Source organism: Sander vitreus, chromosome 8 (assembly GCF_031162955.1).
Source record: "Sander vitreus isolate 19-12246 chromosome 8, sanVit1, whole genome shotgun sequence".
NCBI lineage: Eukaryota > Metazoa > Chordata > Actinopteri > Perciformes > Percidae > Sander > Sander vitreus.
The window spans coordinates 20,512,072-20,539,812 of NC_135862.1; the positions used below are offsets into that span (position 1 = coordinate 20,512,072).

At 39.6% G+C, this 27,741-nt stretch overlaps 2 protein-coding genes across 3 annotated transcripts in view; both read left to right on the top strand.

Annotated features, from left to right (window-relative positions):
- Positions 1 to 22,118, top strand: part of LOC144522388 (DENN domain-containing protein 2A) — a 46,230-nt gene extending 24,112 nt beyond the window's left edge. The window contains exons 5-20 of the mRNA XM_078257427.1: positions 1,208 to 1,320; positions 1,431 to 1,628; positions 1,911 to 2,004; positions 3,080 to 3,130; positions 3,421 to 3,608; positions 3,999 to 4,108; positions 4,801 to 4,870; positions 5,216 to 5,293; positions 9,718 to 9,858; positions 11,089 to 11,237; positions 13,504 to 13,681; positions 13,800 to 13,841; positions 13,999 to 14,104; positions 17,327 to 17,614; positions 20,003 to 20,089; positions 20,618 to 22,118. Coding sequence (XP_078113553.1) covers positions 1,208 to 1,320; positions 1,431 to 1,628; positions 1,911 to 2,004; positions 3,080 to 3,130; positions 3,421 to 3,608; positions 3,999 to 4,108; positions 4,801 to 4,870; positions 5,216 to 5,293; positions 9,718 to 9,858; positions 11,089 to 11,237; positions 13,504 to 13,681; positions 13,800 to 13,841; positions 13,999 to 14,104; positions 17,327 to 17,614; positions 20,003 to 20,089; positions 20,618 to 20,649 — 1,925 coding nt within the window. The 3' untranslated portion in view covers positions 20,650 to 22,118. The remainder of the gene's footprint in view (positions 1 to 1,207; positions 1,321 to 1,430; positions 1,629 to 1,910; positions 2,005 to 3,079; positions 3,131 to 3,420; positions 3,609 to 3,998; positions 4,109 to 4,800; positions 4,871 to 5,215; positions 5,294 to 9,717; positions 9,859 to 11,088; positions 11,238 to 13,503; positions 13,682 to 13,799; positions 13,842 to 13,998; positions 14,105 to 17,326; positions 17,615 to 20,002; positions 20,090 to 20,617) is intronic.
- A 1,655-nt stretch (positions 22,119 to 23,773) lies between these two features.
- Positions 23,774 to 27,741, top strand: part of tead4 (TEA domain transcription factor 4) — a 38,579-nt gene continuing 34,611 nt past the window's right edge. For both annotated transcript variants that reach the window (XM_078257428.1, XM_078257429.1), the window contains exon 1: positions 23,774 to 23,945. The gene's annotated coding sequence lies outside the window, so the exon portion shown is untranslated. The remainder of the gene's footprint in view (positions 23,946 to 27,741) is intronic.

The window sequence follows — 27,741 nt, forward strand, 5'->3', positions numbered from 1 at the left end:
ATTTAGAGCCATGCTGCTTCACTTTTATTAAAAATGATACGCAGAAATTTGTCCTACGTTCCTATCTTATTGTCTGCAGGGTTATGCCAACCCCACCTAAAGCCTGTTTAATTTCATAATGTACAATAGTGGCGTTGTGTGAGGTCATACTGTAGCTGAGGTTGGTTACTGTGATTGTCAGTGCAGCGGGGGGCATAGAGGGCTTAGAGCCACGGCACATTACTGGCAATCGCTTCAATGTATCTTTGGTTTTAATCCCAGAGACTGGTGTATAATGAGTGCTGCTTGCTTGCAACAGTAAAATTAACTTTAATTATATTTGAGTGATGCCGCAGCTTATTTTGGATTCTTTTATAGTTTCCTCCTTTCATACAATAGTATTGTTCTTTAAAATGCTCAGACATTGTTCACCAAACACTCAGCAGTGTCCCATGGGTAGTGTAACTCACCAGAGCTGTCTACTCAAAAAGCAGCTCAGGAAGGCAAAGATATACAGATAGTGATGAGCAGTTGTGTTGTCCTTTATAGTCTTGTCATCAACCTCCACACGCAAACCAGGTTCACATCAACACACTTTAAACACACGTTCCACATGCCTGACAGTGTTTTCAGATTGAAAGGAAAGCAACTGTCACCACTACAAGTATTCAGACGCATGCCTTGATGACTGATTCAAACTCACATGCTGGCAGCACACGCAAACACACCGAAGAGATTAGTGTGACGTTTCATCAGCTAGCAATGTGAAAAACAGTACACTGATCCCTTGTTTTCCTCAGAGGGAGAAGTATCGGGGAACTGAACGTCCCTCTTTATCCTACGACTTCTTCTGGTCACATCTGGTGGATGGATTGATAGAGCAGAGGGAAGATACAGAGAGACAGATACAAAGAGAGAAAGAGGCACAGGTTTTGGAAAATGAAACTTTCTCACTCTTTATCTGCAGGGGAGGACTGGTGGCTAGAGTCACATTTAGCATTAACTGTTTGCAAGCATCTTATCACAGTGCAATATGAGCGGGGTAATGTTAATCACACTGCTGCCTCTGGTAGCTCTCTGCACATCTGGATTAGGGTCTGGCAAAACAAACATGAATGATATGGATAAATACTTTATCTGCTCTTTGGAAAGCTTGTGTGAAGCTGTTGTATAATCAAAGTGACATTGATTTCTTAGTTTTGAAAGAAAACTATTTTTTCTCCTGAAGATCCTCCATCCAAGGAGAATCCCTATGAAGATATAGAGCTGGAGAGAAGTTGTTTGGGAAGCAAATGCGTTTCACCTGCCTCCTCATCTCCGGTCCCTGACACGCCAACTAAGGTACCTGATTGCCAATACATCACTATAAAAACAAAGTAGATTTATTGGAAGCAGTTCTATACCAAAGTCTCCTTCTAATGTGTCTGTTTTTCTACATCTGCCCTACGCAGCTCTCTTCCAAGCCTGGCTTCTTCAGACAAAATTCAGAACGGCGAAGCTTCAAGCTCCTGGAGCTACGTAAGACCAGCAGGGACACTGGCATCTCCTCTCCCTCACGTATCAGCCCCCCCTCCACACCCAGCAGCCCCGATGACACCCCCTGCCTCTCTGGAGACCCATACAATCGCAGACGGAGGAAAATCCCCAAGGTATGGCAGTCTGAGAGGTCTTTCACAGAGCTCATGCTACTCTTTCGGTGATTTATGGTCCAGTGTACTGCTCGGGGAGGTTCGGAGCTGGTTCACTCATGCTGCCGTCTGGGGATGAGTAAAGCAGGGAAAAATTTTCTGACGGATATTTCCTGTGAGAAGTGTGCCCAGAGGAAGGCCTCCCAGAAGCTGTATTGAAACGATCTTGTGAGGAGCCTGCCATATTTGTTTATTAGTTTAAAGAGTTAAAGATGGACATTTCTTTCCCTTTACCTCCTGCAGATGGTGCTGAAAATAAATGGCATCTTCGAGGCGCGGAGAGGGAAGAAACAAATGAAGAGGGTGTCTCAGTCTACAGAGTCCAGCTCAGGGAGGGGTGAGGCATCAAAAGCAGGCCACAAAAATGACTTGTTTTTACCTTTCATTTGCTTCACATCAATGGGAATTTTGTGAAACTTATTTTTACTTTGCTTAACTAAAAATGATGTCCACCTCTGGACATCATCATCAACACCTCTTTGTGTTTGTTTGTCTGTTAGTTAACATTTGTCAACTCATTTCAATAAAGTGGAAAGTTAGGCTATGGGCCAAGAAATAAGTGATTCGTTTCTGGTAGGAAAACAGATCCAGGTGCAAATCCACTTGAAGAAAAAACAATCTGGCACATGTATTCCATGATTGTCTGGCACTTCAGTTTTTTTGATACAGAGGGGAAGCTGTTTTGGTTGCTGATGCTGAGTAAAAAAATAACAACAGACACTTGTTAGGCAGAAAATATGAAAGAAATACTACTACTGCAATACTAACACTGACATACACTCACACACTAACTAACATGTATATCAAGAGTATATTAATGTAGCTCAGGCCTGCCCAGCCCTAAGTTAAAAAGCAAAAAAATAGGCAAACAATAAATCAATTTATCCTAAATGATACACCCAAGCAAGACAGTTACAAATTGCAACACATTAAACTGTAGATGCTGTTATAAGGTTAAATTTTGTATTGGTAAAATAACAAATAACAGTAGTACATGTAGTGTTTTCTGGTCAAATGTTTATTTGGTCATGACTAATAATTTGACAAAAAAGGTAACTAAAATAACTATAACTGAATTCAAAGTTTATCATCAATACTATCAACACTCGACCCACTGCAGACACGTTTCATCGGGTTACCTTTCCTACGACTCTTACTTTGACCAGAAAGACTTTACAGGTCCATCGCCATAAAAGTAACAATCATGTGTATCCACTTAGTTTTATGGGCAAAGTTACATTCTGTGGTCAGTTGAGACTGACCCATGTTTCAGAGGACTGGGTGGTGCTGTGTGGTAGTGGCAAGAATGAAAGCAATGACAGCAAATTCCATGTGCTTTAAGTTTCCTGTGATTGTTATTTGAACTCTGCTCACACTCTGTCTTATCCTTTTCACGCTTCTCTTTAATTTAGTAACAGATGAGAACAGTGAGTCCGAAAGTGACACAGAGGAGAAACTACAAGGTGAGAACAGAAAACGAATGCCTACACTTACAGTAGCTACATAGGGGATGCCGAGCAGTATAAGCAGTATAAGTATACAATTGTTTTGTATTTATGTAATTTCATTAGTTAAAAATAAGCACAATAGTAGCATGTGTACAATAATAGTTTCATAATAGTTTTCTTTCATTTTATTGTTCCACCGTATAACTAAAATCAAAAATATGCACAGATGATGTGGCCTCACAATGACCATCTATGCATACATGACATTGATGTATTTGCATGACATGTAGTCCTCTGTCCCTCAGCTCACAGCCAGCGGCTGGTGTCGGTCCAGTCCATGCTGAGGCAGACGGGGCGGTACCGGACCATGGAGCGGGATCTGATGGAGTTGCAGGAGAGGAAGCTCTTTGAGTATTTCATAGTTGTTGCGCTCCACAAGACCAAAGCTGGAGTCCCATACCTGCCAGAAGTCACACAGCAGTTCCCTCTCAAGGTAAAATGGGATAGAAATGTTACTGAAGCACTGCCAATTGTATTTAAAAGAAGAAAAAAAAATGCTGAAAAGGAGACATCATTGTAAGTATTATCATCTAAATATATGTCTACTTTCCTACCAGACCAATGGTATACTGTATATACGCTAGTTTATCAGCACATGGTATGGACTTCACTGGTCCATGCAATAAAAAAGGAATAGCCTAGTAATTTGTGAGTGTGTGTGTGTGTGTGTGTGTGTGTGTGTGTGTGTGTGTGTGTGTGTGTGTGTGTGTGTGTGTGTGTGTATGTGTGTGTGTATAACCTGATGGTCTAAGACTTTAATGGTGTTATCCTTCAGACATCATTAAATATATTTGTTTTCACAATTTCTTTTTTTTAAATCCAGCTTGAGAGGAGCTTTAAATTCATGCGGGAGGCTGAGGACCAGCTGAAGGTCATCCCTCAGTTCTGTTTCCCTGACGCCAAAGACTGGGCCCCTGTCGACAACTTCCCCAGGTCAGTTGAAGTCTGACTGCAGCCACGACACTTAACACGTAAAAAAAAAAAAAGGGAAACAAAACAGGGACAGGAATTTACCGGCAGAGTGTTAACAGCTCAGCTGTTTTCCTTGTTAATAATCACTTGTTAGAGAAGAAGCTGAACGCCTAAAATAGAAATGACCTCCTGGCTTGTAAAGATGACTGTTCTTTCTTCAACGATAAAGCGCTGACAGTGAAAAATTATTACAGGGAGAGATGGTGGATTTAGCACCTTACACCTGGTTTGTTATTACAAAATCACCTCTCTTTGTATGGTTTAGATGTTTAAAATTGGCCTTATTACCTAATACCACCTAGCTTAGCCTCTCAACGTCTGCATTGTTCTGAGAAGTGATGATGTACGTCTTGACGATGATGGCTAATAATTACCCTGGAGGTAAATGTTCTATGGGTGCACTGAACTTGCTGACGCTCTCGCCTGTCAAGAAGGTCGTCACCGGTCAATGAGTACCTGTCAGGTACAGCTTAGGAGGATTTGTGTGTAGTAAGCCTGTCCTGAGGGTCTTTCCTCTCAAGTACAAAGTCATACCTTTGTTTGCCAAAACACAAAGTCCAGTCCAGAATGGAGTTTTCTGTTTCCACAACAGCCATTTAAATGTTTTCTAGCATGTCTGACTTATCTTCTTTTCTCTCTTTTTTTATTCCCAGTGAGACGTTCTCATTTGTCTTGACTGGTGAGGATGGAAGCAGGCGGTTTGGCTACTGTCGGCGATTACTGGTATGCTCTTAAAATGCTTCTGCCCCTTGTCACTACAGTAGCTTCTCCTAATTTAAATTAAATATAGTTAATCCCTGATTATAAACATGCTCATCCGATTTCCTCTGCTGCTTTTACCCATCTCTTTTTGTTGAATTATTATACAAGTTGATAATAAATGTTTTCTACATATTTCTTGAATTTGGTTGATAAAATGGTTTAGATTTTTCAAAGTCAGTCTTCAAAGACTGTGAAACAAAGGCTTTGCTTTGCTCCAGTGGTCTAATCCTGCGGTTGTACTTGGGTGAGCAGTCTTGTGACACTCCTGGGTTTTGAAGCTGTCTTTAACTGGCTACTTGTTCACAGCCCAGTGGTAAAGGCCGAAGGCTCCCTGAGGTCTACTGCATCGTCAGCCGCCTGGGCTGCTTTGACCTCTTCTCCAAGGTAGATATCATAAACTAAGCATGAACACAAACGCACAAAGTTTAGTGAAATACATGTCTTGCATGAAATGAAATTACATTGCACAAAACAGCATGTGTTACACAAACACATACACAACCTCACCCGCACTAAAAGAGTGTAGAGCAGTATCACTCTCAGTGCCCACAGAGCCCCACCCACCCTCTGTCCGCTTTACTTTGCCACAGAGCTTTGCGGTCCTGGCTCCAGTACAGACGCATATGTGAACTGCAGCTGATGTGGTTACCGCAGTGGAAAACGTTCACTGTATTAGGCCTTAGATTTATATGCATGTCGGCCTGTGTACTGGGTTTCTAAGGATACACACATGTACAGAGAAGGGTAACTACAATATATCTGCTGTTATAGGAGATGGCAAATAGATTGATAGCTGCCTCTGCATTGGATGTACTCAGTTGCTGCTGTTCTGAATATGCTTCATCTGTATCAGATCAGCTACATAAAAGTGTAATGCGATACAGATGTGTACAGTATGTGTGTTGAAGGGTACACATGATGGATTCAGGCTGTTAGCCATTTGTTGTATTGACTTTTGACATTGTTTGACTGTCTCTCCACTGCATCATGGCAAGATTGAATGTTTGTCATAATAATAGCCATTGTTGATAAAATATAAGTCCCCCAAAGGATTCATAGTTCAGATTCTTAGTTACATTGAGTTGCCTCACCCACCCTTGCCTCCCTAAAATTAATTGAATTAATTTATGGCACCTGAATCCAATGCCATTTTAACTGTCAGTTAAAAGTCTCTCAAAAAAGAGATTATAATCTCAGTGGGACTTTAACCAGAAGAAGAAAGGGAATTCCTTAATACAATAAATAATTATTTCACATGGGTGGACAGTATGGATAAAATCTTCTATCACAGTATATGTAATTTTATATTGTGATATTGATATCGTGATATAGATAATTTTATACATAATCATTTGAAAAACTATTTGTGGTTAAAATAACAAAACAGAAATGTTATATACCTGACAGGTTAAGGTACTTCACCACATTACCACATCAATGCTGTACTATTGGAACACTACCTACAATGGCCTAATACACCCAGAGATATTAAAAGGGATAGCTACCATGTTATAAATGATATGGCAAAATATCTGACATCATATCCAGTAGATATCATCATATTTCCCAACTCTAAGATAGAATAATAAAAAAAGAACAAAAAATTGTCTATTCTATAGAGAGCCGAAGTCACGCCCCTTCCGTTGGACCTCATGGGACCTTAACTCGGAAAAAAAAATATGAACGGTAGTGAACGGGGAGAGGCAAATTATTTTTTGATCCCGTTTGAATTGAGCCATGTATTACAAATATGATGTTCGTCAATTTAAAAGATAGTTTTTCAACCAGTTATCCGTAGGTTTGTCGTAGTACCACTTAGTTTTGTGTGAAACCGCTCAGTGAACTACATCTCTCGTCTCACACAATTTACGTCACCTAGCTTGATGCTCAACTTGCTCGCTAGCTAGCTAGCTTAGCTCTGTTCCACAACACATGTAACATTATCTTACCTGATGTGTTTTATCCAGTGAAGTGTTTTCAGCAGATAAGCAAAAGAACAAGCAAGATCCTCTGCTCATTAGAGTAACGTTACATCCCCGGTACGATACACACAGACATCGTAGCTTCAGCGAGACATCATCCATGAGACATTGAAGTGTGTAGTCTTTCTAATTACGTATTTTCACAGTCTTATACTTCAACAGTTTAAGAATTAACTGAGACTTTCTTGTTGTTATCCATGGCTCAATTCAAATGAGATCAAAAAATAATTATCTCTCCATTGACTCTCGTTCATATTTTTTCGAAAGATAGAGGGTTTTCACAACGCGTCATCAGACCAGAAGTCGCCATATTGGAAAGCACAGGCACTGAAGTAGATCCCGAACACCGTCAAGGAAAATGGTTAATTATTGCCGTGTTTTAGGTTGTACCAATAGGTCAGACCGAGAAAAACATTTGGAATATTATCGACTTCCAAAAGTTATTAAAAACCAGGGAGAGGAATGCCAGAAGTTATCAGAGGAAAGGAGGCGCTTGTGGTTGGCAAAGCTCAACCAGGATCTACGAGGGAAAAATCTGTCTTGTTTGGTCTTTGAAATGAAAAAAACAACTATTGAGAGTGACTTGACTACACCTTGAGTATCGCAATGATATCATACAGTTAAGGTTAAGGCGCTGACACACAGAGCCGATTATCGGCCGTCGGACAGTCTGGCGAGGTCGGTGACTCAAGTCTGTTCGGTGTGTTCCGTGCTGTCGTCCGTCGGAGGAACTGTCGGCCTTTATTTTGGCCGATTTGACATGCTCAGTCGGAGACAGGGCAGTCGGGACTCACCCGGAAATGGCGAGTGGATGAGCCTCTCAAAATTTGACGAAAATCTTTTAAACTGACCTTTGTCAATCTGAAAAGAAGACAGATTCAGCACTATGCATGGCCTATTTCTCGCTTAAAATGTTTTCAGAAACACGTTTCGGTGAACTATTTTAGTACAATATGAGATCGTATTCTGAACAAGCCACCATGACAGTCTGGCTGTGAATTTCCGGAGAAAAAAGACCCACGTGATGCGTTCGTCCTATCAGCTGCCGGTTTTCATTTTCTGGGAAACAATACAGAGAAGCACCGCCTGCTGCTATGGAGAGATATTATGCGCAGAGCGTACGGTCAAGTCGGCGTCGCCTCAGTGTGTTTTGAGGCATTTTTTTGGACCTCGGGGACCCGACTGATCAGTCCGACTGCCTTTTCTGCCGACGGTCGGCCAACTGGTTGGTGTGTAAGCACCTTTAGGTTGATTAAAGACGTTATTGCATTACTTACTTTGGCCTTCACAACACAACGGTCGTTAATGACTTGGTACTGCGTCTCCCTCACCCATCCACACACCATCTGGTTATAAGCCTCCAAACTTTTGTAGGATTTAAGGTCTTCCGCTGTGTATGGGCTCGGCGAGAAAACCAGGTAGTTGACTATATCGGGATATGCAACTGAAGGAAGAATCACCGAGTCGCCATGGATCCAAGAAGAGGGAGCCAACTTGTAGGGATCTGCACCACCAGTAAACTGTAATTTCTCCAAATATCACGCCTTTTTTTGTGGTCCAAGTCCTTCCATGCCTTTGCATCTTGGACGCATTTTGATTAACTTTTCTGTTGTTTAGACATAAAGTATTAAAGTATCCAAAGTGCACAATACTCCATTACTCCATTCAGTTGTTTACACCGAGTGCCTCCAATATGGCTGCGCATCCAGGTTACCGCCCAGAACGTGACATCGGTGAAAACCCTCTATAGGGCCCATTGGCCAGAAGTAGAAGGACGTGACTTCGGCTCTCTATAGTCACGCCCTTATAGATAAGGGCGTGACTTTTCCCTTCGCAAAACCACGCCCGAAAACCGCCACAGGCCAATCGTGGCTTAGCAACCATAACTAGGCGCGGGAGGTCTGTCAAGCTTTTGAGCAAGGGAAACATACTGAAGCGTTGTGCGTTACCCGGTATCCTAAAAGTTTGGACGGGGTGGTGGAATTTTTTCCCTTCCCGAAACCTAAAACCCAAGGAGAGAAATGCCAGGCATGGATCAAGCAGTGTGGGAGGCCCCATTCACAACTAGCTAAATGTCGACAGGATTAACAAAAACACCTACGTTTGCTCCATAGACAGTAAAAGGTTTGCTCCAAGGCAAGAACACGCTAATGTTAGCTAGCTAGCTAACTCAGCACAGCATTGCTTGGAAATAATGACGGTTCTTTGTTCATAATGCATATATTTGAACGTAAAATAAGATGATTAAAGGCAAGGCAGACATACTTTAAAATATATTTCAGCATTTTGTTAATCGCTAAAAATATAAGCAAGAGAATGTTATCATTGCAAAGTGGTCAGGCTAATGTCTTGTGTTTATTCCACAAGACTTATGGATAAGCTGGATACTTACTGGATTTCACTTACTCTGCTGTGCATGAACATAGCTGTTCCTCAATTTGTGTGTTTCCCATTTGAATGGTCAGCGTATGAGGCGGCTCACATTATGGCATGACCTATAGGCTTTAGCTTCAATTTTGATGAAATTATTCTGTAATCGGTTGCATATTATGTCGTGGATATATCCCTCGAATGCATACTGCAGGCCCTTTTTGTCTTGCTCTCTCAGATATTTCACCTGTTCGCCAAAAATTACTAATTATCTCCTTGGGAATGTCTGACACCGGTGCATACATACTGTAATAGACGTGCCAGGCACGAAAGCTTGTCAGGCGTAGCAACAGTAACTAAGGAGGGCGGGGCTTAGCGAAGGGATTGGAAATATATTCATAGAAATATTTTTGATTGCCAGTATTCAAATTACAGATCTTCCTCTATGTTTTACAGATCCTGGATGAAGTGGAAAAGAGGAGGGCTATCTCCCCTGCTCTGGTGCAGCCTTTTATGAGAGGCATAATGGAAGCTCCCTTTCCTGCTCCAGGAAGGACCATCACTGTCAAAAACTTCCTTCCTGGCTCTGGGACAGAGGTGAGATGATTGTGCTGTCACCGTGGAAACAGTAGTTTTTTACCCCATTCTTGGAGGCACACCCCATATGCTTTTAAAGATTATACCACTAATCATTTAGTGTCTTATTTAGTCATTTCATTGTTATACATGTTGATTTGCAGATAATTTGCAAATTTGTGAAATGAAACCCAATGACTGTGTCGCACTAAACTCCCTGCTTAGTTGTATTAATGATATTAAGTTGTGGCTTTCACAAAACTTTCTTAACTTGAACGAAGCTAAAACTGAGTGTATCATCTTCAGTACTTCAGGCACGCCAAACGGTCCAGCTTTGAGTTTGGGAGCTCTGGCTTCATACCTTAAGACAGCAGTCAAAAATTTGGGGGTTACTTTTGATTGCAACATGAAATTTGACAAGCAGATAAACAACGTTGTTAGAATGAGCTTTTTCCAGCTTCGTCTCCTGGCTAAAGTTAAGCCTTTCCTTAACAGGCATGATCTAGAAAAGGCGATTCATGCTTTTATTAGTTCAAGGTTGGATTACTGTAATGCTCTCTATGTTGGTCTGAATCAAACAACTTCAACTTGTGCAAAATGCTGCTGCTCGCTTTTTAACAAATACATCTAGACGTGCACACATCACCCCCATTCTCTACACCCTACATTGGCTCCCTGTGCGTTTTAGAATAGATTTTAAGATTTTATTGTTTGTTTTCAAGGCCTTAAATGGCCTGGCCCCGGAGTATTTGTCTGAGATTTTAACCCTGTGTGAGCACAACCGGTCATTGCGGTCTTCAAATCAACTAGTTTTAGAAGTCCCAAGGTCAAGGTATACACGGTGGGGTGATCAAGCTTTTGCAGTTGCTGCCCCGAGACTCTGGAACAAGTTACCCCCTGATATTCACACTATTACAGATGTAGCTCTTTTTAGATCCAGACTCAAAACCTATTTGTTTAGACTGGCTTTTAATACGTAGTAGTGGTGTGACAATTTCCCTCTCCCCCTCCTGTTTCTATGTAACCTTTTCAGATTTTACTGTTTTCTATGTTTCATTCTTTTTATTGTATATGTTGTTTTATTCTTGGTTCCTGTTGTGAAGCACTTTGGATACCTGCTGGTTGCTGTAAAGTGCTATATCAATAAACGTTGATTGTTTGATTGATTGATTAATGTGTATGTGTGCAGTATGCACATTACTATCTAAAAGTCTATATCTCTCTCTCTCTCTCTCTCTCTCTTTCCTACAGGTGATAGAGCTGTGTAGGCCATCAGATTCTCGTCTGGAACATGTGGACTTTGAATGTCTCTTTTCCTCCTTGAGTCTACGTCTCCTTCTTCGAGTGTTTGCCTCTCTACTACTGGAGCGCAGGGTCATCTTCACTGCCGACAAACTCAGGTTGGCTCCAGCAACATATTGTCCAATCCTTGCAACAGACATCAGTCCAGAGGGGGGTAGAGTAATTGCGGTACTCCTATTAATCTGTTTAATGAAACTGTTGTGACCAGATTATCAAAGGAAGTGTTTTCATGCTGAAAAGATCAAGAGTAAAGAGTTTGAAGGATGTGACAGAGACCTCAAGTCGACAAACATTCATAGGAAAAGAAGATCCTGACAGAGTATGAGAGGAAGGAATGCTGTTGTGTCGCCTGGGGAACAATCACTTCTTTGGAAAACTGTCATGGATGCCAGATAGAAGGAGTTAGGCTTTAGAGTCCAGAGCTACCACGTGTGCACAGTGACGGCATCAGACCCACACAGTCTACATACAACCTTTTAACTGCTGTGGTACACCTGGTTCAACATGTGGGTTAAGCACAATCAGTCATTGTGTCCAATTTCAGTTCTGATTTAGGTTCAGGATTTGTGTATTCCCCTTCATGCCAATGGACTGTTATTTAAAAGTTGGAAAAAGAAACATTTCTCAACAGAGCTCATAAGCAGATCACGAGTCGTTGCACATTCTCTACTGTGGACTGGAAACTTGGCCTCGTCAATCAATTTTTTAATGAAATAACTGTGAGCAGATGCACACCCGGACAAGATTAAGTTAACAGCGTGGGGTGAGTGTGTTTGCTGCCGCTCTATAGTTTTTATAAGTGTTACATCACTCTCCCCTCAGAGATGCTTTTTAACTTTCCTCTCAGGGTAGCAATGGGTTTGTTGGAGCAACAGGAATTAACTTTTAACATTATGTTCCAAATTAAGAAATGGGTGGCAGGAAAGGTTTATTTCTTGAGGAGTTGGTTAGCACCATCTTGTGGTGGAGACTAGACTTTAGGTATTGAGGATATGCTTTGCTTTTAGGAACATTGTTGTGGTCTATTTGACTATTTCTTTGAATACAAATTAGATATCAAGAGAAAGAGCTACTTGCCATTTTGTATCATTATCACTCTCTTGACCTGCTGTACATGTCAAACCTGAATGCAGCAAGTTTACCTCTGTTTTCTATGGGTTGTTGTAGAAAGTCAACATGGTAAACTAAACTTAGACAGAGGTAAATACCAGTAATATACTGGGCATTATATAATGTTATGTGTTGTACAGCAAGATGCTGAATTGTGCTTGCATATTAAAATAGAATTCACTGTACATGGAACCTATATATAGCCACAGGTAGAGAGCTACCTGTAAATAATAATAATAATAATAATAATAATAATAATAATAATAATAATAATAATAATTATGTTGAAATTAAAAGAAAATGTTTGGCCTTAGAAACAATAGCGGACAAAACGGTCTCACTGTTCTGAAACTTTTGTTTGTATCCCACGATCTTCCTCGTCAGATGAAGTTGTCTGGCCAGTTGTCATGAAATCGTAGATATTCACATTAGCACTTTAAGGACATCTTATACTGTGCATGTTGCCTTAAATACTGAGTTTGAAAGTTAATTTTTGACTTTGCAAAGAGTACTGCTTCCACTGCTTTTGAACATATCATTGTTTATTCAAACAATGAAGGTTCAAAAGCTCCAGGATAGCTACTAAATGGACCTTGTGGTGAAATTATTTTAATACAGAAATAATATGATAGTAATGTCCATTATTACAGTTCAGTATCATGCAGTTTTTTGAAGGATTATCTTTTTTTTAAGATAGTTTTTCTACCATACTGCATTATCCCATCCAAAAATAGTTATTAAAGTGCTCATATCATGCTCATTTCCAGGTTCATAATCGTATTTAGAGGTTGTACCAGAATAGGTTTATGTGGTTTCATTTTCAAAAAACACCATATTTTTGTTGAGCTCTCTGTTTTAGCTACAGAGTGAGGCATCTCACTTCTGTTCCATCTTTGTTGGGAGTCACACATGCGCAGTAGCTAGGTAAGGACTACTACCCAGTCAGAAGCAGAGTATGAGGGCGTGCCACGCTAGCAGCTAGGCGAGCATTATAACATGTTACAAAGTGACGCCCGTTCGTCACGGACGTAAAGGCTGGACTACAATAGTGCTGTTTGGAGCAGTTTGTGAACAGTGTTTTCTGTTGGAGATGGTAAGTCCCTTTGGGGTGGACTTTGGGCTTTTCACTTTGTAAACCTATTACATGCACAAAAAAAGATATATAAAATGCTAAAGGAAAGGGAAAAAGCCAAAAAGCATAATATGAGCACTTTAACTATCTGTTTTAACCTTTTTCTCTCTCTTTCTCCGCAGCACATTGTCTCAGTGTTGTCATGCAGTAGTGGCTCTGCTCTACCCCTTCACCTGGCAGCATACGTACATCCCCGTGCTCCCGCCCTCCATGTTGGATATTGTCTGCACTCCTACCCCCTTTATAGTGGGCCTCCTCTCTAGCTCTCTGCCTCGACTCAAAGAGCTGCCCATAGAAGAGGTATGATGAGTTTTTTTGTTTGTGATGTACAGACTGTGGTGCCATTGACTATGGGCCTTTCCTCCACTGTACAATAGCTCCAAGAAATGACATCACTCTCCCTCTGCTCTTCCCTTAGGTCCTGGTGGTCGACCTCGGTAACAGTTGCTTCCTACGACAGGTAGAAACCATAGAAACATTAGGAAAACTGTGAAAATCTATCACCACATGGAGTCCTTTTACACATGTGGTGACTCTACTAGATGTTGTGTGAATACAATATGTTCATTCACTGCAGCATGTTTACTGTGTTTACATCTGTGTTTTTATCTTCACAGTTGGATGATGAGGACTCCATTCTTCCCCACAAGCTGCAGGCAGCTCTTGAGCATGTGCTAGACAAGAGGAGGGAGTTGGCCTGTGAGAAAGGAGATCTGCCCAACGGTAACTTAGCACACTTATTACAGTATTTTATTCAATATATGGATGTTTTTGATAGACATACCACATATACTAAAGACAGTGCTGTAAATTGATCAACATTAAGAAATGGTCTACAGTACAGTTCCCAATCTTTTCAAGAAGTCATCTTTTCACAACATTTTAAGGAAACCTTTACAAACCAATTGTCATTGACTTTTTTTAAACTAACATACCTTTTTTAGTTATTTCCTCTGTCTTAAAGACCTGGTTTAGGTAGTGTTTAAGTGCTCTTATCATTCTAGGGTGTTCAGGGTAACATAACCTCTAGATTTTTAGTATTTTTTATTTATTTGAACTTTCCATCATCCCTGAGCTGCCAGTTTCATTTAATAAAAATACATTTGGGACATTTGAGACACATACTACTTGAACTTGAAGGTTTTCCTGGCCAATTTTTTAAAATAATTTTCCAGGACTTTTGTATATGACTGGGTAGTTATAGTCAAGTATCTTATAGAAGTATTTCAGGATTCCCAAGAGCCCTTAATAATGAAGCTCTCTGCATAGTGTGCATGTATAAAAGGGGCTTTAAAGAGTGATGAAAATCATACTGGAAATTCTGCTTTTGTTGCTATGTAGTCATTGAAAATGTCACATCCCAAAAGTAACGTAGCAGTACACTATAAAGCAACACCCCATCACTGCTTGGTGGGGCCACAAGGAGAACACAGTGGAATGTTTCAATCCATAGAGTAACACTGCTTTTATGGCACAGTTAGGAGTTTTGTTATTACTCATGCACCCTTGGAGTGTTTGTCAAATTTGGGGTTGGGAAACCCATGAGGCTGCTTATACAGAGTTGCACAATATTTGATGTATATATATATATATATTAGGGCTGTCAATTGATTAAAAAATGTAATCTAATTAATTACATACTCTGTAATTAATTAATCAAAATTAATTGCATACATAATTAACGGTGCCTGAACCGATACTTTTTAAGAAAGTAAAAAAAGAAAAGAAAGAAAAAGGGTACTAAACAACAGTTGGTGACATTAAAGAACGGCTTGTTTATTGCTAAGGCCATTTGGTCAAAATTAAATGTTTAATAATAATGTATAACAATAACAATAACTTATTTCACTAGTAAATTGCTGTTGAATGACAAAAACAACCACCAAATGGAAAAAGGACATTTACAATAACTTCAAATGCACCACGAGGCTGTAGTTTACCAGTTTCATTGAACGCACCGTCTGTGTTGTTTTTCCGAGGACAGCTGCAGATTGTTACATACTGGTGTGCCAGTTTAGCTAGTGATCATGTTAACTGGTGATATTTGCATGAAATCAGTGAATATTCAACAAGGCCCTGCCCTGCGTTCTGCTCTGCATCCGCCCCTCGAGTGCCAGAGGTTCACATTTTCACGAAGTGTTTGCAAGTGAGACAAAATAATGGATATCGCTGAAATCACCAGTTTATGTGTAATACATGTCCGTTTAAGCATTATCCATACAAATACAACACATACTGTATGAACGGAAACAAATAAAACAAAACAACGCACTAGAGATCTAGCTGGGATTCAAACCTTGGATGTCATGGACAAAAAAAGTTGATGGACCAGCTTCTACAGCATCTTTTGCACTACAATACACACCACTGAAATGATTTCTAATGAAATTAAACACAACCCTAATCAGTTGACTTGTGGCACAGTTTGAAAGAGACTGTTTGTGCTAAGATAGGCCTAAGAAAGCCTAAGATAGGAATAAAGTGTTAAGTGGGGTCATGCCTGTTTGTTGTACGTCAGTTAGGTTTTGGTATGTGAGGCAAAGATGAACCTACTTTACTGTTTCGAGGCTTGCATTTGCCCATGTTAAATTGTGACATCACCAGTTAACATGGGCGTATATTTCTCTCATATGTTAACCTGTGTTAACTTAGACTAAAAAGTCCAATATATAGATAGAAATCACAAAATCATTTCAGTGGTGTGTAGTGTAGTTGTATAGATGATGTAGAAGCTGGTCCTTCAATTTATTTGTCCATGACATCCAAGGTTCGAATGCCCAGCTAGATCTCTAGTGCGCGGTTTCCATTTATTTTTTTTCCGTTCATACAGTATGTGTTGTATTTGTGTGGATAATGCTTAAACAGACATGTATTACACATAAACTGGTGATGTTTTCAGCGATATCCATTATTTTGTCTCACTTGCAAACACTTCGTGAAAATGTGAAACCTCTGGCACTCGAGGGGCGGATGCAGAGCAGAACGCAGGGCAGGGCCTTGTTGAATATTCACTAATTTCATGCAAATATCACCAGTTAACATGATCACTAGCTAAACTGGCACACCGGTGTTGAATCCTCTACAGTGAAACACAGTCAAACTTTACACCGTTTAGCGTTAGCTGTCAGCATTTTAACCGTGTTTAATCCAGCTACTAGCTAGTGGTAGGCTAACGTTGCTGTCAAGTATAGTGTTAACTAGCGTCACGTGCAGCGGTGTTTGTGTTGCCTGTATCATCTGTTTCAGAGCATCAGAGAGAAGCGCAGACATATCAGTGGCACCAGGTTTCGGTAGCCAGGGTTGGCAGGAAGAAGATTTTTACAAGTAAATGTTCCAATTAATGATCCAGGCAGCACATTCTCGTCTCCCTCCTTCATTTTACAGTCCAATGGTGGCTAGAACGGCTCTGGTTCAAACGTCAATATAATTAATTATAATTGTAAAAAATAATAATAATAATAATAAAAATAGTTATTTTGACAGCCCTAATATATATATATATATATATATATACTATATATATATATATATATATATATATATATATACACACACATGACAAGTGATAATTTTAATTAATCTGAGTTTTCTTACATCCCTAGTGATCCTTGAGTTATGACTGTAAGCTTTAAGTAAGTGTTAAAGTGACACTTGGCACGTGGCTTTTGGTCCAATAAAATGTCTCGAAAACGTATGTAATGTGTGAAAAGTGAGCTGTATGAGAAAGGGAGTGTCTATACATTTCCAGTGAGTAGGACGTTTTTTTTCCTACATTTTGTGTAAGAAGTTTTATTTGAAATACCTCGGCGAGTCGTTGAGTCATTGGTATTGATCAATCTTTTGCAGATACTGGGTCTATTAGTCATTCTGTTTTATAGGGCAGTAAATATGCTGTGATTTAATCTTTTCTATTTTATTCCTTTACACTCCTGTACCTCCACCCAGACACCAGCTCCCTCAGCACAGTGGTGTCGGAGGCCTTTGTGCGTTTCTTCGTGGAGATGGTGGGTCACTTCTCCCTCTTCATTGGTGGAGCAGAGCGGGAGGATGAGTCTGTCTCCTCCCCCACCTTGCCCAGTCCCTCTTCTTCCCCCTCCTCGTCCTTTCAGCGCGAAGCCTTTCGCAAAGCAGTCACGTCCAAGAGCTTGAGAAGGTTCTTGGAGGTGTTCATGGAGACTCAGATGTTCACCGGTTTCATCCAGGAGAGGGAGCTGCGCAGACAGGGCCTCAGAGGTACTGAGATTTGATTACCTGCAGTGGTGTTACAGTACAGTTTATAACAGTATAAAAACTGGTTGAACCCTCATACCTACTGTATGTACAGTTGTGTTCAGAATAACAGCAGTGCGTTTAAAAAAGTGAATAATGCTCAAAATCCTTAGAATAACTTTTAATTCCATAATATCAATGCATTGGGAACACTGCACATTCAATTCCAAATCAAACCATGACCAAAATTGATCAAGTTTGTGTTATACCGTTACAGAAAGTGAAGAAAATGGAATATTCTTTAGAAACTCAAACATTTACTGTACAAACTGAAAAATGTCTCAAGGGTTTGCTTTACTTTGAATCACTGCACTAATATTTAATTGCATAACCATTATTTCTGAGAACTGCTTCACATCTGTGTTGCATGGAGTTGACCAACTTCCAGCAGGTATTCCAGCCCAGGACGATTGAACTACATTCCACAATTCCTCTGCATTACTGGGTTTTCTAGCTGATAGTTTGCTTCACATAGCCTTCTTCTGATCGTAACAGTACTCACAGGTAACTTTAAGTCTTCTTTGATTTTCCTGGAGCTGATCATTGGTTGAGCCTTTGCCATTTTGGCTATTCTTCGATCCATTCGAATGGTAGTTGACCGTTTTTTCCCATGTCGTTCAGGCTTTGGATGCCATTTCAAGGCATTCGAAATCATTTTGGCTGAGCAGCCTATCATTTTCTGCACTTCTTTATATGTTTTCCCCTCTCCGATCAACTTTTTAATCAAAGTCCACTGTTCCTCAGAGCAATGTCTGGAACGACCCATTTTGCTGTGTGAAAGGCACTATAACCAGCATGCACAACATTTGTTTCCTTCCTTCCTTAAATATGGGCAATAATTGACACCTGTTTCTTCACAGAATCAATCACCTCACTAATTGAACACAACACTACTATTATTTTAAACATGCCCCTTTCAATTACAGATTCAATTACACAGAATGAGCAGCATGCATGTCATGACTGTTGGGTCTGTTGGTTTTCTATGACTCTAAAACACTTACTAGTAAATTGTTTGCCATGTAGAAATATCCCTTCTACCAAAACATTTATGAGGTTAGTGATGTTGACTGCTATTATTTTGAACACAACTGTACATATACAAAAATATATTTTTGTGTGCATTTTTGGTCATACTAAAGTTATACTGAAATGGAATTTGTATTTTTGCTAATCATCTATTATCTTTTTTCTAAAAAACAGTTCCTTAAAAGTGTTCCCATTTTTGAAATTATGTAGATATCAATCAGGAGCTTTCAACCTTATTACAGGGTCTTCATCAGCAAATGAATTTTGCTTATTCTTTTTTTTACAAAACTGTAGATGTTCAAACTTTCATTAAGGAAAGTAAACCTAAAGTGTGCACAAGATAAACAAAACGGGGACTCACTCATAGAAAGGTCTTCGAGCGAAATTAATATTTCAATGGATATTCCAAATATAGCCTATTTAAGACTTTGCCTATAATGAACTAGTGTGGAGCTAATTCTCTGCGTTGGTAGGACACACACACACACACACACACACACACACACACACACACACACACACACACACACACACACATCCCGTGCGCGTTGCTCCTCCTTGTGAATCCTAAATAGCGTGGCATCGCAGGGTGTCCGGTACCAGACTGGAGCAAAGACCACTATAGGAGCCGTCAGCGCGGATACAACTTCCCACCGGCCTGGGAGTGCACCATCCCTATTCACTATTAAATCACTGTTCTTTATTATCAATGTTTCATTCCTTTGAAGACATTTGGCAGAGCAGCATTGTCTTTTTTTTACCAAGTTGCATTGCTTTTGTGAACTTCTACTATCTAGCCTACTTTTAGTTCTCAACACAGAGTCTGTTTCAGCCTCCCCTCCCCTTTCCCCTTCTGCCAATTTGCCAATTCCACACACAGTGAAATCTGCGGTGCAGAGGATTTTTTTTTTTTTTAAGTGCTCGTGCTGCCCCCCATGTGTCATGAAAAAATGCCGCCCCGGGCTGCTGCCCGCCTCGCCCGTGCCAAAAAACGCTACTGTAAGAATGAACTGTGAAGCTCAATGATGTAGTAATTACTTTTTAAAATGTACTCTGGTCTCCCTTAAATAGCTCTCAATATTGTTGTTACTCTCCTGACTAAATAAGTTAAGGTTAAAGGTTGTATATGCTGCTTTTTCATGTCATTCCATACAAGTGCCTCATGTTAGTTTGACTACTTATTTTTCAACATTGTCAGTGTTATAATTTATTTAAAAATACAATAAATTTACTACAATGATTCAACTTATTTTAAACTAGTGGTGAATAGTCTTTTTTTTTTTAAACATTTGATTGTAATATTTGCCTTGTTTTTATTTCCAGGTCTATTTGAGGTGAGAGCACAAGAGTATCTGGACTCGCTTCCTGGGAGCGAGCAGCGAGGAGTCAACAAGTTCCTCAAGGGTCTAGGTGAGATTTACTGCATGGCCTCACTCAATCAATCGATCAAACAGTTTATCGACTATAAAAAAACTGCTAGTTCAGTTGAGACACTTAGATCAAATTAGTACACAGCTTTGTTGAATACTTGATTCTGGCTGGTCATTTACAGCATTCTGCGGTCTGACTTGATCATAGACTCTGGAGGACCATTTTTAAATCAATAAAAAATGTTTAAATCAATATTTTTTGTCAAATGATTGATTGATTTAGTAAGTAGCTGTTTAATAAGCGGGATAATGTAGAGCAAGCACGTCATTATTGCGAATTAAACCCTGACAGGGTGATGCAGGACCCCAACGTGAATCACACCGTCGGGGTTTAAATCGCAATAATGACCCGCTCGCTCGACATTATCCCTTACTTGTTATACAGTTAGATTTGGCTTTCCTCTATTTGAGGGAGCACTCAAGCAGCTGAGGCAATACAATTGCAACTGCTTTGCTTAATTTTTCAAGTTTCTTTATAATTAGATTCACATATTTTGCTTTTCTTCAGGAAACAAGATGAAATTCCTTTCAAAGAAATGATGCTTGGAGTCAGGATGCCATGTGTGAAAGTAGGAATACGCATGAAGAGGCGTGCAGTAAAAAAGAAGAGGAAGACACGCTCCCTGGACGTGCAGAACGTAGAGATGTGTCTTTAGGTCAGAACAAAGGAAGACCCTTCAAGTGAACTGGACTCATAGTTTGTGAACATGAGGGAATCTGGGGAAAGTTAGAGTTTAGCTCCCAGTTTCATTCACCAGTCATTCCATTAGTGTTGTGAAGGGTTTACTCAGCTTGGACCAAAACTCACCTCCAACACGATAATGCAATGTCTAACAATGTCTTGTTAGACTTTGGCTTGGGCTTTATGTTTTACAGATTACAGTCAATCCCTGCAGTGTATTGCTGTATAGCAGAGCACAGTGTATATTGTTTTAGGAACAGTGTTCTCCCTTTTTCGATGACTGATCTCACCTATAAAGAGGGAGTGTCACTGAAGGTCACATTTTGTACAATACCTTCCTATACCTTCCAAGTATTTTCTTTAAAAGCTTTTATAAATACAATAGTACAACTTCTTCATCAACAGGAGGCTTTTAAGTTAATTTATATTCTTTTTAGAAAAACTTAATCTTTTTTTTTGTTTTCCTTCAAGTGAGTGCAAAGAAATCTCCTGTAGTTTGTAATGAGCTGTATTTAAGTTTGTAGACCACTTTGGGTTGTTGGGTAAATGTACCACTGTTTTAAGGAAATTAACTTTTATTGGAAAAAGAAAATAAGCACCAAAAGGAAGAAAATGTAAAAGGAAATCAATGTGAATACATCTCTCACTTGGGTTTGAGTATATGGTTTGGATAGACTCAATGTTGAAGGAAGACGTGTATCTTAGGCCAATCAGTATCAATGTGTGTGTGTGTGTGTGTGTGTGTGTGTGTGTGTGTGTGTGTGTGTGTGTGCGTGTCATCAAAGCAACTAGGCTTGCCTTAAAGGGCCAGTGTGTAGGATTTAGGGGGATCTATTAGCAGAAATGTAATATAATATTCATAAATTTGTTTTAATTAGTGTATAATCCCCTGAACTACAAATCGTGTTTTGTTGGATTAAAATATCTATCTACTGTATCTACATACAGTAGGGAGTGGGTGCTTTTCCATGTTGCACCACCATGTTTCTACAGTAGCCCAGAATGGACAAACCAAACACTTGCGCTAGAGAGGGCCTTTTGACATTTTTGCGTTACCTGAAGGCCTCTGTAGGTTCTACTACACGCTTGTAAAAGGAGGGGTGAGGGAACAGGTATTTAGTTGGTTGCAATCTGCAACCTTACCGCTAGATGCCACTAAATCCTACTCACTGGTCCTTCAAACTTGATTGAGAATGAAATGAAACTTTTTTAAATAAAGTGATTTGAATTTTTAAATTAGACAAATGACTCTTTCAATACAATTTCTCATATATCTCCATTTGTTAACTTGTAACACAGAAGTAAAGTAAGACCATGTAACTGTTGATTTACAGTGTGTTTACTTCTTGGATCCTACACTTGTCAAAATACAACCCACCTTCATCTCAATGGGGTCTTTCGCTAGTCACTAAAACAATGTAGTCTGCAAGCAAAAGACAAGGTTGCTCAAGTTATTTCAATTGAGTAATTGCTCCTCCTGAGCTGCAGAAAACATTATACAATTCTGTATACCGTTCACACAGACTGAGTGAGTAGTTCTCCCTGTAGACTTGACATGTAAAATCAGTGGAGTGCCCCTTTATGTGTTCCCTGCACAAGACACTTGGGTCCCCTCCACCTCCAGGGGGCGCTGTCCTCGCATCCTATGCCCTCTTTAAGGGGGGGCCAATGAAATAAAATGTACTTATGGAAGAAAAAAAATCAGAATGTATTAAGAAATGGAAAGAGTGTGGCAAAGCAGTAAATCTGCATTGAATAGGGCAGCATCTCCAGCTGAGCACAACTGCTAAGTGTAAAAAGCCATTTTTAGTTGAGGAAAAAACGTTATATGAAACAAAGATAATTAGTTAGTCAATTCACAACTAAAGTAAAAATCCAGGTTACCTGTAGAAAAGTCTAACAGTGTGTGTCGCTCTTTGATAATAATCCACTCTTTACCCATGATATCCACTGGAGGACTCTGTTACCCAGTTCATGTAATCCTTCATGTGGTGCCTCAGCCACTCAGTCCAAAGTTCAGAATCACATTTCACACAAATTGGCCTCCAGGAATTTAATGTCTTGCACAACATGCCCATAAGTTCAACAATGGTATTCTTTTTGTTTGCTTATCTGACAATATAAGCAAAAGATATGTGAAAACTGGGACTGGAAGACTGGTGCAGGTGGCATTCCCACAAAAATGTTTAAACAATCTTTTATTTCATTGAACTTATACATGTATATTTAGCTTAAAAGAACATAAATTAATAATTTAATTTAACTGCTAAAACACCTGACAAGAGGCAACAATGATGTTTTTTTTAATAACATTCAACCATTTTTAATATCATGTGGTGTAGGAGATACATTTATGTCATAAAGCCTGGGGGAAAAAACAAAACAATGTAACATTAAATGTGTTACAATCTGCTGTGACATACTTAATACCAGCATCATCTGCTTAAAAATAAAGAAATATGGATATAATATGAACTAAAGTTATTATTCATAAGGCAACAAATCCTTTAGTCCAATGTCTGGGCTAATTTGGATAGTTGGTAATTTAAAACGTACACAAAGGTTAATAAACTATTCTTACAAAACAATTCATATTCATTCTGGTTTTTATTCGGTATACAGTATAACATCCTCGCCATATACCCAGGCTGCTGTGTACACCTAAGTCATTGTAAAGAAGTTGAATGCTTTCTACTTCTTACAATCATGTTGCAATGCGTCTGTTTGTCCCTCCTCCTAAAAGCAGTGGCTTTTACGGTATGTCTGATTCTTGATGATATTTCCTTTGCACCCCCCACCCTCTCACCACCCTTTTCTTTGCTTTCCTTTCCTTTTTGGAGCCCTCCCCCTCCTCCTCTCCACCCCTTCGTAATTACGTGTTGACCGGTCAGGCCTGCCTCCCTCCCTCACCTCCTTCTCTCCCTTCGTCTTTTTCTCTGGCTTTTTCCAGGCTTCATGTCATACCACGGCTAATTCCTGAAATTCCTGCCCTCCTCTCGCTTCAAACAAACGGCTTCAGGAAGGAGACGAGGCAGCAGAAAACAATAACAAAATAAAAGACAAACCTTACAGAGTTACTCTTCATTTAAAAAATATATATAATATTGCTCTACCTACCTGCCTGTCTGCCAGTCTGCCAATAGAGTCCCACCAGGTAAGCGCAAGTGTTTTATAATATTTAAAGTGTTGGTCTCATGTTCAGATTTAAGCTGCGTCTTCTGTCGGAGTGTGAACTTTCAGTTTCTTGAATATTATGGATGTGAAGTCAGCATTTCTCACCGCCTTCGCTCTGAATGCTTCTCACTCACTGTCGGAGACAGCATTCCTCAAATATCTCGCATTTCTTCGCTCAAATTCCTGCATTTTTTCCTTTAATTTCAGCGCCGGAGTGTGTGTGGTTTGACTTCCTGTGCTTGCAGCCGGAACTTTTTCTTTCTTTTAATCTTCTTTTGAAGGAATAACTTCATAGCCGCGCAGTCAAACATTAGCGTTTGTCTGGCTACAGTTTTACACCCGGCAATCTGAGATAATTAAAACTGTGCAGGCTATTTATTAACTCTCATGTTTAATTCAGAGGTTTCTTCTCCCTCTTTTGTCAACAAGTGTGAGTAGACTGGAAGTGGCTTGACACAGCACTGGTGTGGCCGGTATTGTTGCATTTATATCTCTGTCTGACATGATTTAATTGTCTTTTTAGCTAATTAAAACATCTGCGTTTTAATGACTCATACTATCGTCAGTGTATGAAAAAGTAGGCTATTCAGATTAAGTCAAAATATACCACATAAAAATACTGTTACAAGTCAATGTTCTGCTTTCAAACAAGCACTCAAGTAAACGTGTACAGTGGTGGAAGAATTATTCAGATCCCTTAAAAATACTCCATTACAAGTTTAAGTTTAAGTCGGGTATTAAAAGTGAAGCATTATCAGCAACATTTACTTAAAGTCTATAAGTACTTACTATGCAGGCAAATGGTCTCTGTCAGAGTTGCACTATTATATTAGGCTACTATTTAATTATTATTATTGATGCATTAACATCCAAGCAGCATTTAGATGTTGTAGCAGGTGGAGCTTAGTCTTGTTGTTTAACATAATTTACTCAGTAGGCTATATGTTTTAAATGATGTTAAAGTAATAACTAGCTGAATAAATATACATATAAAATAAAATACTCAAGTAAAATGTGCAGTAGTGTAAGTCATAAGTAATTGTACTGAGTATTCATTTTATGGCACACAACATTTCAGAGGGACATAATGTACTTTTTACTCAAATACATTTGACAGCCATATAAGTTACTTTGCAGAGTAGTTAAAATGAGGTCCACCTCAACCAACTACATTATCAAGATTCTGCTTACACTGTTATGCATCATCAACAATAATCAATTATTAGATAAGACATTGTAATAAAACACTGACTTGTGTCATTCTGCTCCCTAATGAGTACTTTTACTTTTAGTGAGATTCAGAATGCAGGACTTGTAGCAGATTATGTCTACATTATGTTGCTGCTAAGATATCTGAATACTTATTCCACCACTGGAATTGAGACATAAGTGGTGCTACGGGGACTGTACTTCGTACTGATGTCTTCAAAAGCAGGATTAGAAAATTCAAAACCCCATAACTGTAAGAACAATGGTTAAATGTTGCTACTGTATTGCCCAGTGATTGTTAGTATCGGTTTTTGGCTATGATTCAGCCAATCTTTTATTGCTTTAAAATGAGCAACATTTCAGAAGGTACTGTATTTCATAACTTCCCGAGTGATGTGGTTAACTTGATAATCCTGTTTTGTGAAACAGCCCAAAGACAGCTCAGATATAAGAACAAAGAAACACAAAGTAACTTATAGAGAGGCTGCTAGAGGTTATTTTCATTATCAATTCATGTGCCGATATTTTCTGAATAACTGGTTGAACAGTAACAGTTTGGTCTGTAAAATGTCAGAAAATAATGAAAAAACACAGGTCAGAAGTTTGACAAGACATGATTTTTTTGGCATTTTTGCTATGAAAAATGACTTACTAGATTCATCGATAACCAGTATACCTTTAGATCTAGACAGACTCAACATGATACTCAACTTTACCAAATGTGCTTCCCTAAACAAAGAAAACTATTTAAAATTCCATCTTGTGTATTGTGTAAGTAATGTCCGTCTGTGTGGGTCAGACTTGTAATGCTCTGTACAACTGTGAGTGAATATTTTCGGTCAGTGTTTCGAGGTGACTAACGCAGGGCTTGCCGGGTTTGTGTTTGTGTGTGTGTGTGTGTGTGTGTGTGTGTGTGTGTCTGTGTGTGTCTGTGTGTGTTTGTGTCCCACAGGGCAGCTGAGCAGAGTGTGTTTTCCAGAGGGGCAACAGGTGGATTGGAGCATGGTGACAGTGTGATGAGGGGTGGGAGGGGGGCGACAACACACCTGTCAAAGCCTCCTCTGAAGTGTCTGACAGCCAGAGGAGTTTGGGTTTTTTCCAGGCCTTGGCCCTTTTTGTTTTCAAGGCTCTGGGTTCACTATTGTCTCAGACAGATGAGTTATATTGTAATATGAACTCAAAGGTTGTATTGTTTGCACTGCAGTAGCATTTGTGTGTGTGGGTGGATGTTACTGGGCCTAAAGGTGGATGTGTTTGTTTGTGTGGGTGAATGAGTGGAACAAGTAAGAAAAAGAGGTAAAAAAACAAGCAAGCGGGGACATTTCTGTGTTTCAACCTTGTGTATGCTTGTGTGTGCAGCGTTGCCCTGAGACAGGTCCTCTCCACAGCGGAGGAGTTTTTTTTTTTTTTAAATCTGCTGTGCTCATCCCACATAGCGATCATTCCTCCTCCACTCGCACGAGAGAAACGAATAATGCCTCAGATATGAGCCTTGTAGAACAAAGACTTTCTGCACCCACAGCTCTGTGAAGTGTGTGTGTGTGTGTGTGTGTGTGTGTGTGTGTGTGTGTGTGACTGTGTTGTCCATTGATTCCAGCCAGTCTGATGGATCTTTCTGTTGGATTATCTGGGGCTGATCTGATAGATCCTCTGTCCTCTTCGGCTCCAACTCTTTTGTCAACGACATCTAGAGAGGACAGAGGGTCAAGACTCGCATGGTCCATTAGATAAGGAGTTGAAACTGTGGAATGTGGGAAATATACAAATTACAGCTTGTGTAATTTTTAGAGGCTGCATTTTTGATCGCCATCTTTCCATGTAAACCTGCCATAGGTGTTTTTATTTGGTCCCTTGGGGGCAGCAGAAACGAGCTGTATACACAACATTGCCATATCAACTTTATAAGAATAATATGTCAAACTTGTTAGCACCTATTTACACATCCAGCAGGTTTGAAGTAGTTTCTGCCCACCTGGTGAATGTGAGTCCAATATTCACTCTAATTTTCGCTCTGTTTTGGTCGCTCGCAACTCCTGAGAGAAATATCTGGCTCTGCAACTGCAGAATGCTCCACTATGTTCACCAGTTAGACTAGACCTTCAACTAACGATTATTTTAATTTTTGAATGATATTGTCAATTATTTTCCCGATTAATTCATCATTTAATATATAAAATGTCACAAAAATAGTGAAAGATTATCCATTCAAGTTTCTCAGAGCCCAAGGTTCACATCTTTTAATTTCTTGTTTTGTCTGACTAACAGTCAAAAATCCAAAATATTCAATCTTTAATAATATTAATCAGAGAAAAGCAGGAAATCTTCATATTTGACAGGCTGAAAACCGAAATCTTTTAACATTTCTGCTTGAAAAATGACAATGCATTCCCAGTATCAGCTACTCAATGGTGACTATTTGCTGCTTTTATTTTTCTTATATAATTACAAATGGAGTGGGTTTTTTGGGCATTTTAGGCCTTTATTTCTATAGTACAGCTTAGACTTGAAAGGGGATAGAGATGGGGAATGACAGGCAGCAAAGGGCCGCAGGTCGGAGTCGAACCCAC